The sequence below is a fragment of the Balaenoptera ricei genome, chromosome 12 (assembly GCF_028023285.1).
Source record: "Balaenoptera ricei isolate mBalRic1 chromosome 12, mBalRic1.hap2, whole genome shotgun sequence".
Classification (NCBI taxonomy): domain Eukaryota; kingdom Metazoa; phylum Chordata; class Mammalia; order Artiodactyla; family Balaenopteridae; genus Balaenoptera; species Balaenoptera ricei.
Window position 1 is genome coordinate 6,009,041 of NC_082650.1, and position 14,357 is coordinate 6,023,397.

General features: G+C 33.5%; 1 protein-coding gene across 8 annotated transcripts in view; it reads left to right on the forward strand.

Moving 5' to 3' along the window:
* PRKN (parkin RBR E3 ubiquitin protein ligase) overlaps positions 1–14,357 on the forward strand; it is a 1,325,586-nt gene that overhangs the window by 81,077 nt on the left and 1,230,152 nt on the right. For 7 of the 8 annotated variants that reach the window (XM_059940863.1, XM_059940861.1, XM_059940859.1 and 4 more), the window contains exon 2: positions 7,593–7,715. The exons of the other annotated variant lie outside the window; for it this stretch is intronic. In XM_059940863.1, coding sequence (XP_059796846.1) covers positions 7,706–7,715 — 10 coding nt within the window. In that variant the 5' untranslated portion in view covers positions 7,593–7,705. The remainder of the gene's footprint in view (positions 1–7,592; positions 7,716–14,357) is intronic. 8 annotated transcript variants of the gene reach the window in all.

The following is a 14,357-nucleotide window of genomic DNA, read 5'->3' on the forward strand; positions in this document are numbered from 1 at the left end:
CCTAATAGAGATAAATAAGCAGTTATATAGATCTAATATTCCCCAAATTCACAAACATACGAAAACTGAACTTCTAATACTGCGCTAGACTCAAAATAGCCTTTTTACAGAAACTATTAAATAAGAAACATTTAAGACTCCAAGTTCACAAATTAAGGTGAATCTTTGAACACATCAGATTGACTTAGTAATTTTTCTTTAAGAAAAAGAGTTATATAACTTTTCTCTGATTTTTCAGTTTTAAGCATAGTATATACATACATTATATTTTTTATAAGATTTAGATTTTTTTCATGAAAAGACTTGAGAATCTGAATTTTCTAAACTTCTTACATCGGTTTACTAATCTAGTAAATTAACATTACTCTTATATAATGTTTGAGTTTGTAAAATATTTTCAAATATATTTAGCCATAATTTAGACCAATGATTTTCTAACAGTAATTATATTTTGTAGAGTGTCAGCTTAAACATGATTTCAAGACCTAAGGTAATTTCAAAACTTGGATTAATATTAAATTGAGTTAATTAATAAATAATATTTTGGATACCTGAATAATTTCTATGTAAGATAGAATACTAAAACAATTAACGCTAAAGATATTTTTAAATTTTTGTACTTTTGGTTCTTAATTTATGGCTAAAAATCAATGAATGTGTTCATTTTTTGCCATTTCTGGAAGGTATAAAAGAGATGAACGTGGCTACAGAAAATAGTGTGATGTATGTCTATGCGCTTTGCTGATCTGCTAAAATGCTGTATATGACAGACAGTTCTCAGTACCTACTATCCAGTTTTCCCTCTGAAATAGGAGTTACATTTGCTAAAAGTCATAACTAATATTATCACTAGAAGCAATAGTGACAAAGAAATACAACTGTGTAAGTTCTTTTGCTTCTCAAGAAAAAAAAAATGAGATGAGAATTTTCCTAAAGTACTAGTTAGCTCCAGTATAGGAAGACAGGTGAAAGACAGTGAGTATGCAAGGGGTAGAGTGATTGAGGGAAGTGAATTCTATTTGCCTTGCCTTATAATATCTGAATCTGATAAGAAATAATGAAATGTATTAAATTTTCAGTAAAGTTTACTCAGTTTTGATAGGATTATTCACAAGACAGTTAAAAGAAATAGAAGGATCTCTTAAAAACTTTACTGCCAAGCATTGCAGAAATACAAAACTGGAGAGTAACTCACTTTGTTAAAATGATAAATTGATCTTAGAGTTAACCAAGAATGGTAAAAGGTTCTTTACCTACTGAATAATTTGCCCATGGGTCAAGGATTTTGTATCTCACCAATAATTTTCTCAGCTTTGTGTTGACTTCATCGTGTCTTTGATTATTTACAAAAACAAAATAAAACAAACACATGCAAACAACAAAAAAAATTGATGAACAGTGGTTCCTCACTTATGAAGATCCAAAGATTCCATATACTTGTGTGCCTTCTTTTTTTCATCTTGATTAAATAAGTAACCACATATTGTTTCTTATGCTCCTGTGCTTCTATCTTAATTAACCAAGCAAATCTCTTCTGGCAACTCTTGATTTTGCCTTCCCTAGATTAGATGCTAAATTTAGAAAAAAAAATTTTTTTCAGGATATCTTTTATGCTGAAAACTATCTTTGCATTTTTCCAGAGGACCTCTAACTGGATAAGTTAGCCTGATTATTTTTTATTATATTAGACTAGACTATTTTATTAGACTAGTTTCTTAAATTTTTATACTATTATGACAAACTGGATTTTTGTTTTGGTCATATTTTTGCCTATAATTTCAGTTTTTGCTTCTGTTTTGTTTACATATTTCTTTCTTATTATAGTTATACAAAATCAATAATTAAAGCATCCTTCTTACAGGGGACTCCCTGGGAGGTCACAGGGTTAATACTGCAGCTTCCTATTGGAAAACCTGGTTACTATAACATAAAGACAATTGGTTTTCTATCTGTAAGTGATTGTTGACAGTTGCAATTTAATTTTGGCATTAAACTTATAGACTGCTTAATACATCTGACTAGAACTTTGTATGGACTGTAGTAGAACAGTCATTCCTCAGGTGACCTGACATTGAAGTCTGAGGACTCTGCTCTAAAGCTTTTATTTTTCTCTAGAAAGTAGATCACTGTGCTCTTCAGATACCGTAGAAGGTTCATCAGACCATCATTTGGTAGCTGCAAGGTCTTGTGACCTGTCATATTTGAATGAAGCTTTGGAAAAAGATGGGAATTCTACCAAAGGACTTAAGGACTAAAACTGTGATTTCCTAGTTATACTAGTCAGTTTGACCAAAGTCTTTTTAAATTGTGACCAAGTGGTTCTATAAAATTGTTCTCTTGTTCCTTTCTTTTTCAGACTCATTTTGATTCCTATTGATTTTTTGCTTTACAAGTTAGAAAGTGTTTTATCCTGAATACTGATCATCAATTTAGGGACCTGCTTCCAAATACATTTATAAGACAGTACACAATGTATTGATATCTTAATTGCATTTTTGTTGAAAGGGAGGAAACAAAGTGGCCTTTTAAAATACTGGCAGAATTCAAAGGCCATTAACTGTGAGAGACAGGGAATATTACAAGTAAAGAGGTCTTTGCCTCTGAATGTGAATGCTTTATAGAAGGTTCATGGTAGAATCAGTTATTTGGAAATGGAAATATCTTAATTCCCCATTACATGTTCTTCCCTAGATAGAAGTCACGTTTTAGGAAAAGGCTTTTAGATAATGATCACCTCTGCCACGTCAAACGTATATTGAATTGTCAGCGATTGATGTTCATGTTGATGGCAGCTTCTAATCAGGCTAAATGGGAGGATGCTCAGGTTTCGGATCATTTTAAAGAACTTTAATTACTAAGTTCTATTAGCAGTTTGGGTGGCCTGGGAAATCAAAGTAATTGATACTAGTTTTTCTGAAGATCTGTGCAGTATTAATATATATAATTAATATAGGAAGAATATTTCCTATTAAATTCCTTTCCTATTAAAATAGGAAGAATATTTCCTATTAGCTTGTTAGCTTTGCAGGACAGTGTAAAGCTTAGGGAAGAATTTACAGTTGTTTTACTTAAAAGGGCCTTTAGGATACCAATTAATTATTTGATATATTCAGTAATTTTTAATTTTTATACACTATTACTATATGACTAACGTGATAATAAATCAATGTGTTCACTATAAGAGTAAGACACTTGCTGGAGCAGAAAGGTATAGATCTTATATTTCAACAGATACTTTCAGACCATTGTGGATGGTTGATGTATGTGATGAATCAGACAAAATTCTGGCCCAGTAGGAATTTACATTGGGCTATATAGTTTATCCAATTGTATAAAGGGTAGAACATGTAAAAATTTCTGGGAGGGATAGAAGCAAAGATTTTATTAGGATTTAAATACTTTTAAATTTTTAATTTCATATCATTTCCTCTGCTATGCTATCCAACTGCTTGTACTTTAGAAATTAATTATCATTCTAGATTTATTATATGACAGAATTCAAATTTAATTCTAACACTGTCTAAAGCAGATGTCCCAAATTAGATATGGCTTATATAAAATAGATTTTTTAAAAGAGCTAATCACTTTCTGTATTAGAAACTGTTATTACAACATTTTAATGCCTGTCTGCCACATTTTGTGCTTCAGGCTGCCAGATTTTAATGAAGAATTTTTAAATGTTGCCTAAAATAAAGCTATTGCAATATTTTGGTTTGCAATAGCAATTGTTACTAAGCAATTAACATTAATTTAAATGTAAAGCATCATTCCTTTAAATATATATATGTCATGTTATATATTCAGTCATCTGCAATAGATGCTATTAAAAAATATCAATGTTCTTTGACAGTGGTTAAAACAAAAATGTGTGAAAAGACGAATACATTTTTAGGGAAACAATACGGTTAGTAAGAAGTAGCTGCTGTAAAACCTATGCAGTGGGGAGTAGATAGTTAGCAAAAGGACTACAAGACCTTGTGGTCAAGAATTATGTATTAGTTATTTTTTCACACCCCCCAAAAAAGTTATAAAATTGAGTTTTTCTTAATTAACTCAGTGTTAAAACTTTTATTTATTCAATGCATTCTATGATCAACTAAAATATAATTTACAAATATGACAGCACTTTGAGGTTATTTTAGGGTATGTTTTAATCTATAAATAAAAAGAGAACACAGCAAAAATGTTTTCTTATATCTGATTTGGGGCAATAGGAAACCCGTGAAATATCAGATTATTCTTTTTCCATTCATTATGGACCATTATTCAAATTAATGCTGAAATAATTAGTTTTAAATTAGTCATTTGATAGTGATTCCCAGAATGGAGTTTTCACATAGGAAAATATTTGTGAAATAGTACATGAGATATTATTTTAGAACAACTGCCTTATAGAAATGCCTTTACTGAGTTAAGATTAAACATTACAGAGGATTGATGTAAATAACATCAGTTTGAACCATATCCTGTCTCTTTTGCAAAACTAAGGCCATTTTTCATTAAAGCATACATTGGATCCTTATCCATGTATAAGGATACACTAATTGTTGAACTAGTGCTTGAAAAAAATGAAATAATTCCAACTTCTTGTTATTATACAATAATTACTATATACTCTGATTATTTCTTTCTTATTTTATCTGCCAGGAAATCAGCTTCTGCATTCAACACAGGAACGCTACCATTTCCAATACCCTATTTCTAATGCTCTTGGAACAGATGACCTTGTCTCCTGTTTCATAGAGAGACTATCACCTCTGAGATATTCTATCTTCAGTAAGCCTCTCTACTCCATCATTTCTTGACTGTTAATTAGGGATAACAATACCCCATGAGCAGTGTTTGCCTAATTAAGGAAAGTATACAATAAAAATTTGGCACACACTGAATGCTCAAAAACGGATGGTCTTCTCTCTTTCACCTCCAAGGTTATTTCTGTTTAATTTTCCTTCACAATTACATCTTCTCTCTTTGATATCTGAAATGTATCCATCTTCAATCTCTTCTACACTGTGGTCTATACAGTTATGTTGCAGTTCCCTCTATCTCAATTTTCAACTCTACTTTACCCTTGAGCAACTGTCCTTATTTCCTTTGTGTCTTCATCATCAAAATTTTCAGAAAGAATGACCTTTGTTCTTTGCCTTGCCTCGCATTCATTCCTGATTTCCTGATAATCGGGGTTCTATTCCACTGTTAAATTTTCCTCATCAGTGGCTTCCTTACTGCTATATCCAAAGACTTTTGTAGTCTTCATATGTTTGATTATGTTGACCGTATGACATTATGTCCACTCCCTGAAGCCCATGTCCCTTGATTTCTAGAGTATCACTCTCTATATCTTTGATTCTGCCTTCTCAGGCTCCTTGATTTCCTCTGTGTTTTCTTTTGTGGGCTATCCCATAGGGTGGTATCTTAGACTGTTGAACTGACGTCAACTGCCACCTGCCCGATGATGACTCTAATGTCCCTCCCAGCCATATCCCATTATTTGAAACTGCCCACTGCTCGTTCTACTTGTCCCTCAGTTATCTAAAAGTTAACGTACCCCGAACAGTTCTATCAGTTTTTAATTCTTGGAGTTGTTGCTGATTCTTGTCTCTTTCTGCCTATTTTTTTTCGTCACATCATTTTGGTTGCAGATAATTCTCTTAAATCTACCCATTCATCTCCATTGACTCTGCTTAACTGCCCTGTTTTTACCCTTCATCATCTCTCACCTCAATCATTACAGTTGTTTGTTAACTAATCTATTGGTTGCCAGTCTCCCTCACCCTCCAACTCAAGTTACCTTACTCAAATAAAGAAAAAAGTGATCGTATCACTCCCCTGCTTGAGAACCACTGATAACTCCTTATTACCTATTAAATAAATTCCAAAATACTTAGCGTATACTATAAAGCTCTTCACAGTCCCAGGACATCATTTCTATTAAAATCATTTCCAATGACAAATGTTCAGTTGATACAAACATTTTTGAATGAATAATCTCTTAACACTTCTTCCAGTTTATTGAATACTCTATATTCTGGATGCAGCAGCTACAAACCATTTCCTGAATACGTTGTGGTTTTTTGTTTGTTTCATTTTGTTTTGTTTTCTTTTTGCCTCTGTGCGATTGCACATTAGCCTCTTTATAAAGGACTTTCTTCACTGATGCATGTCTATATGTCCTTTAAGACAGAGCTCAAACATCAATTCCTAGAAATCTTCCTTCATCTTCAAGACATACTTACTTCCTCCTTGAAGTTCTCATAGCACTTTCTACAAATTTCTCCTTAGTAAGTTTAAGATGATGTAATTATGTGTTTCTGCCTCAGTCTCTACTGTATCATGAGTTCCACAGAGTGGGGACTTTGCCTTATTTATTCTGAAGTTGAATCCCCCCTAGGACATAGCACATTTAAAACTAGTGGTAATTATCAGGTATTTGAAGCTTTTTCAGCTTGTTCAAAATTTGAAAGTTCAGTTACTTTCATTTTTAAAAAAAATTTAAATGAATGTTTTCTAGAATATAATGCCACTTGAGACATGTGAAGGTACTATATTTTAATCATCCCATGCTCAGGTAATTTTTTAGAATATCCATAGAGTGTTCTAGTTTAGATTTCATTCATCTGTAAAATAGTGAGAGTAGAAATTCATAAGCAAATGTTCTTTCTCTATGATTAGTTTGAGAGTTGTTCTCAAAGGCATTGTGGCTTACTTTAAGGGGAAGAGATTTTTGGAAGCAAAAAAAATATCATCCTATCTGCGAAAGGTCTTATATTTTGCAGATGTAGTGTAGTCAGTCTCTACTTTTCAAATGTTAACATTACAGAAGTACATTAAAATTGTTTTGTTTAAAACTTCACATTTGTTTTGCCATGGAAAACAAACAAATGTGAAAATGATAACTTCCCCAGCCAGCATGCAAATACAAAAAAAAACAAAAAAAAAACAGGTTAACCCATAATGTACCAGAAATATCTCTCATCAGTGATTTTAGTACAAGTAATTATCATTTTGTGGGCAAATAGTTTCTGCATTTTATCTTTGGTCTCAAGTAACACTGATTTTCTTTAACAACACAAGTGGGGATTTTCCTAGCACCTACTCAGTTGTAAATACATCATTCATTAGTCAAAATCTGTCAGGCCAGTGCAGTTCAAGATGTGCTTTGAACTGTGATATAATTTATCTGTTAGAGAAAACGGGCTTGAAGTCCTTCTTGCAAGTTGGTACTAATGAAGTAACTGGAGTAAATTTCCCAATGCTTTTGTCTTTCCTATTTCCATCTGTTAAAAAGGGAATTGTCACTTGCCTTCTTCCTGAGAATATAGAGATCATAATTTTTTAGGAAGGTATGGTGAAATGGATAGTAATTTTCAGGTTTTGCAACTTATGAATAAACAAGGTATATATACATATATGTATATGTATGTATTTATACACACACAAATGGTGGTGATGTGCTATGGAGAAAAAGCAAGGAAGGGAATTACAGAGTGTAATAAATGAGGAGGGAGCTGCTTTACAGTTTTAAATGAGGCCATCGATCTCACCAAGAGAGTGATATTTGAGCAAAGACATTTCTTCTCTTTGATTTCTAGGAGGGTGGAAATGAACATTGACTCCCATGCTGCCATGTTAAGACCAGACAAAACCAAGCTCAGCCTCACGCATCCCCAGGTTAAAACCACTGGATGAAAAGATATGTTTGGACATGCAAACTGGTAACTTACACTAGATCCTTATTTTGTCTGACATCAGGTCCTCATTTTAACATCATACTTAATCTGGTCGTAACCTGCCTATCAGTCAGGCTAGTCTATGCTGCAGTAATAACGGATCCAATAGGTTCACCACTATTGATTTATTCCTCACTCAGTTACTTGTTCATTGTGGATCGGCATGGCATTGTTCGTGCTGTCTTCGCTCTGGGAAAAAGGCTGACTGAGCTGGTCCTATCTAGGCTATGTCCAGCCTATGGCAGAGGGAAGGGAGGGCATGGCCACCTCTTCTACTCCCATTTCATCAGCCAAAGCAAGACATTTGTCCAAGCCTGGCCTGAGTGAAGAAAGGAAGTATAATCCTCCCAGAGGGACAGGTGCAACAGGAAGTGGAAGCAAATGGTACAAACAGTATATTTCCCACATTTAGCGATTTAATTATATTTCCCTTCAAACTCTGAAAAACGCCATTTTCTACTTCATTACACAGATGCTCTCTTGTCACCACATTCCCGATGTGTCCCTCTTCTCTCAAATCTGCCTGTGTTTCCCCCTACTCTGTTGCCTGTCTTCCTCGTCCAGTTTGCCTGAATGCCAATGATCCTCAAAAATGCAGTTGAGGAAAATCTTTCCCTTTTCCTCCATGGTTAATATACTTAAATACTCCAACCTGTATTGGTCTGCTACAGAATTAAGCACTATGCAGTATGGCTTCAGCTTTATATGGGATTTATATTTGATTCTGGAGATTAGAAATTGTGCCTTTTATGTCATAGGTAGCTCTCAAAGTGCATCTACCATTTGATTAATGAATCAGTTGCTGAAATATTTTATTTAATCATTTCCAGTAAATATTTATGGAAAATAGATCTATATTAATTTCAAAATGTGAAGTCACAATTCTTTTTCCCCTGCATGTATTTGAAGAGTGAATTTCAGTTTCCTTCGAGGCAAAAGGTGTCTTTGCTGTGTCTCCAGGCCGTAAAGCTAAGTTATGAGGCGTTTCTATCCCCTACTCCAACTTGCTTAAGCAAAACAACTCCACTTTTCTTCTTTGATCTGTGTATTTGTCGGCACCTATAAGTTTTCTTTTGAAGATTACGTTCTGTGAAAAATTTTTAGATCACTGTTTTAAAATAAAAATAGAATGAGCCTTACTAAATATGCATTTTTATATAAGACATAGTTTTTTTGATCACCATAGCCTGTTGCGCACCAGCCTTGAGACTGAAGACAAATGAACATATTAATACATCAAAGCTAAACAGAAGATAGGTTGTGTTTTAAGATTAGCTTGATTTTTGAATGTGAGGGCTACTACTCTTCTGCCAGTCTTTAGCCTTGATGAAGTCTCTGATTTATCTCGGTTTCCATTGGAAAAGAACCTTACTTTATTTTAATATGCTTCTTTTCTTTTGAGCTTATGTTGCTTTTGTAAGTTTGAAACATAAAAAAGAAATATTATTTGGTGTCAGAAAGCTTAAATGAACTTTAAATTGTAGAGTGTTTAGTGAAGCAATGTTTGCAAAGAATAAACCATTCACCTACGTAATTGCTGATTTTACAAGTCCTTTGGAAAGTGTCATAATGTATATATTCCTTTGAATTTAAGAGAAAAGCCAAGTTTTCCTTATAAAATCTCTGTATTAGAAACTTTAATTATTCTTTACAAGTAAATTATTCCTTACATAAAACATCCTCAAAATGTATTCTCTCAAACATAAAATTTCCTGAATTCTATTCTCAGCATCAGACGTTTATGACCCAAAGAGGCTAACATATGAGAGCCTAGAAAGAGGTTGAGGGTGAAGCTGATTACTATAATCAGCAGACTAAACACAGTAGCCTAATTCTCTTTTGTCCTATGGTAACATTAAAATAATGAAACAGATTTTTTTCTCCTATGGTGAAATTCTACATTGAAGTTGGAAAAAAAAGTAGAAAAGGTGTCCAGTAATGAAATTCATGAAACATTTCACACATAAAATGAAATGTGTCTGATTTGGCAGTTGTGGGCGTCACCTGCTTGCTTTTCTGCTCTTGAAGCCCAAGAACATTCTGACTGTTGACATCCCTTTCATCCCATGGAGAGACCTTCTGGGATAATGTGTTTCATGGTGTAGATGGAACAGTACGAGCTACCTATTAATTGCTATCATTTTTTATTTAGAAAAATAAACTGACAATAAGAATCATTAGATATTTAAGGGAAAACTACATTTAGATGAACAAAAAGAGTAACTGAAACCAGAAGACTTAGGTATAATTCAGGGAACAGAAGAGACTTTAAAAAGAAGTCTAATTAGTACCCTTAGCAGAATTTGAGAGGATATTATAGCTATAACAGGCTATTATGAAAAAGAGGCAGTCAGAAAACAAGAAATTTCCAGGAAATTAAAAATATGATTAGCAAATTAAAATTTTATTGGACCAACTGATAAAGGACATTGTTGAAGCTAAGGATTGTTTTTAACCTTCAAGTAAAATTGAAAATTAACTCCCAACAGTTGAAACAAAGAAAAGGAAATGTAAAATAAAAGAGTTAAGCAGACCAGGAAATAGAGTCAATAGAGTTAACATCTGGTTAATATAAATGAAAAGACAATGAAAGGCAGAGAATGCAGTTTAATGAAAGAATATTTTTATAAGCTGAATAAATACTCTGTGCTAATTAACCTTGGCTGTGTAACACAGGACTGAACAACTTAGTGGCTTGAAACAGCTACCATTTGTTTAGCTTATGTGACTTGTGATTTGGCTGGTTGATTCTTTGGGTCTGGGCAAGGTGTGGCTCTTTTACCTGAACTAGCTCATGTGACTCTGGGCAGTGGGAAGATTAGCTGATATAAAATAAACTCATTACGTGACTGGCGGTTGACTGCGATGACAGAAGTAACTGAACACGTGTCTCATCATCCTGCTAACTTTGGCTTGCTCTCTTGGCAGCAGGATTCCTAGGGGCAGCAAGAGTGGAAGATCTAATGCACAGGGTATTTTCAAGGCTCTGATTACTTCCCTTGCCAAAGCAAAGGTCCCAAGGACCAAAGCAAATTACACGGCCAGTCCAGAGAACCAAAAGACTTGGATTTCTGCAGGCGTACAGAAACTAGGCTATCATTGCACTAAATCCACCCGAGGCATCAGTTATCAGATTAAAAAGTCTAGCAAGCAAGATGGGTAAAAGTGAACTATATGTAAACAAATCTTGGTGAAATTTCAAAATTCTTATGATAAAGGAGAAAATGCTACAGTCTTCTGATGAGGATAAGATAGATTATCTGCAAAGAAATGAAAATCAGGGTAACAGGGTTTTCATCAGCAACACTGGATCCTAGAAGACATCCAAGTGGTATCTTCAGAGACCTAAGAGACAATTTAAATGTAGAATTCTGTATCCAATTTCAGTTATACTCCAGAGGAATGCAAAGATTGATAAGGGATGTCTATATGAAATTATATTGAGTGATAATCAAAAAATTTTTGGGTAAAAGGATAGTATGAAGTACAGGAAAAGTGATGGCTGAATATAACTGGGAAAACTAAAGGCAAAAGATATTCCACTGAAGCCTGAAACGTTGGAAATTCCACTTCATGGAGGCAGACTTTACTGTTAGTATGAAAATTCCCTCTCTAAGGATCTAAACATATTACCTGATTCTGCTATGAATGATATTTAAATAGGCATAGGACTAGAAATGTGCTTACATTGAATTCTAACTTTTAGAATCAAATTGTATACAGAACATTAGAGACTATAAATTATTGTCCTGTTGTTATAAAAATAATAATATAATTAACAATAATCAGAAGATGACTGGACAAGGAGATTGTAGGAGGAAGTGTATGTGCAGCAATTCTTCATCTTTCATTGAAGCAAGAATTGATTTCAGGTTGACAAATCAACAAGAGAGTTTAAGTATATATTACTTTCAATTATAAATGGTAACCAGTGGAAGAGCAAAAAATAAAATATAAATGCCAAAAGTTGAGGTAGAGTAGGAAAGAAGAAAGGAATAGATATAAGTACCCTTAATTCCTCATCTACCATAGCAGACAAGCAAAGTGCACTGAGCAAAGTAGATACATCAAGGAATAGTATGTTATTTAAAACATTATATAAAATTATACTGGGATATAGCATAATAAATGTGAAAATATTACCTTTATATTTGGAAAAAATATAAAATGTACCATAAAAACACCCTCCTTAACATTTATTAAATTGTAGGACATGTATAAAGTGGGATGTATACATTCATTAGAATGAATGAGGACTGTATGAGAGATGCCCATAATATATTGCTTAGTGAAAGAAGGAAACTGTAGAACAATAAGGGTAGAGGAACCATTTATTTTAGATATGCTTTAATCTGCTTGCTTATCTCACTTTCTGTCTGCCTATCTATAGTGTGTACGTGTGTGTATATAGTGTATATGTGTGTGTGTTTATATGGATGGAAAAATTCAAAGAAGGATAGATAACAGTTCTACGTTGCTGCGTTTCATGTATCTAATAGTTTTTTAAGTAGAACAACCTGAAAACACAAGTATCCAGGTTTGGTCAGATTTGTCATCCATCCAATCTAACAGTGGCATCAAGACTCATGTGTTAAAGTCGTAGTTTTCCCTTTTAATGTTAATTATTAAGGGATTTATTTTTAAACATCCTAATTCCTCTGAGTAGTTAATTCTAAAGTTTACATTCCTAGGCTATTTACGTATTTTCAGTTTAAACCAGCTCTTTGGAGAATGGAATCATCATGTTACTGTTCAGTATCTAAGGTAGTGTATGCATTTTTTCTAAATTTATTTTGTCTGTGTTATTCCAAAAGAACTCTAGTCAAGCTGCTGACACCAGAACACACCTTAGTTGTACCTGCCCCTTTGTTCATGCTGTTGCCTCACACATTTTAGGTACAACTTTATAAAGGGGGATATTGAAACATTTCTGTTATGGTTGTCATTATCTACCTTCACAGTAAATATTTACTATGTCTCTGCGATGTTAACACGATATAGCAATATATCAAGGGACAAGAGTAGAATTAATTTATGAAATTAGGGCATACAATTAAGGTGCAGGAGTTATATGCACATATGGGCTATGGATAGAATAATAGATAAATAGGTTCTATTTCAGGCTCTGTTCTTAATGAGTTGTAACCTTAGCAAAGTCCCCTTGAGCCTGTTTTTTTCACCTGTAAAATGAAAGTTACTCAAGATCAGTGTTTTCAAACTTTTACAAAATAGTATCTCACAGTAAGAAATTCATTTTGCATCACTATACTGTATGCTTGTGTTTGTGTTTACCTGACAGAAAAGTTTCCCAACACAATATTTGCTCTTACTACATGTAATATTCTGGTATTTTCTATTTTGTTTTATTTATTTTTTAAAAAACTCTGCGACTCATTAATGGGTCAGGATTTATACTTTGAAAAGGACTGAACTAGATATGTTCAAGGTCCATTTTGTCTGAAACATTATTTGATTCCAAGAGTCTAAAAGAATGTCACCTTCATTTTAAAATTTGTTTTTAAAAAAATTAGTCATTATGTAGCATTAAATCAAGATTCATTGGTGTAATAAAATCTAAGTGTATTATGTATTTTAATGTTACTATATGGAGAATCCTATACTTTTTTTTTAACATCTTTATTGGAGTATAATTGGTTTATAATGGTGTGTTAGCTTCTGCTGTAAAACAAAGTGAATCAGATATATGTATACATATACCCCCATATCTCCTCCCTCTTGTGTCTCCTTCCCACCCTCCCTATCCCACACCTCTAGGTGGTCACAAAGCACCAAGCTGATCTCCCTGTGCTATGCGACTGCTTCCCACTAGCTATCTGTTTTACATTTGGTAGTATATATAAGTCCATGCCACTCTCTCACTTCGTCCCAGCTTACCCTTCCCCATCCCCGTGTCCTCAAGGCCATTCTCTGCGTCTGTGTCTTTATTCCTGTCCTGCCCCTAGGTTCTTCAGAACCACTTTATTTTTTTTTTTTAGATTCCATATATATGTGTTAGCATATGGTATTTGTTTTTCTAATCCTATGCTTTTTAAGACCTTGGGATGACCTGGCTATCCCTTCATGGTAGCTTTCTAATGCTCTGAGAGAGTTTGGCTTTCTTACTGCAAAGGAACTTTGGACACCATGTATTGCTAGAGTATTGGTTTTTCTCTCCACTGTAATATCCCCAAAGCCTAAAACAAGATGTTTATCTTTTTGATAGACAAGCAATTAACTTTTGGAGGGAATTTAAAGGCAGTAAAGCACATCTTTTAGGACATTGGAAATAAATAGGAATTTCTGACAGGCAAACATTATAGCCTTGCATTTGTTATGTTGTAGCTAAAGCTATGTCAGCATTTTTATTATAAACCTGGGGATTATCAGTCTGCATTAAAACTCTTTTTGGACTGAGGCTTATTTAGATTCAGAGCTTGCTCATGAAGAACATTTGCTTTCCTGCACAAAGGAAAGTAGATTTGCTTCTGCTTAACTCTCTAAGAGAGAGATGTGACTGGGCTGACCATATAATTATATAAATAATAAACATATTTGATTTATTATAAGCTAACTCATTGATTATTAAAGTACATTATTTAATGTAAAGCAATGTGGAAACCGGTTTGG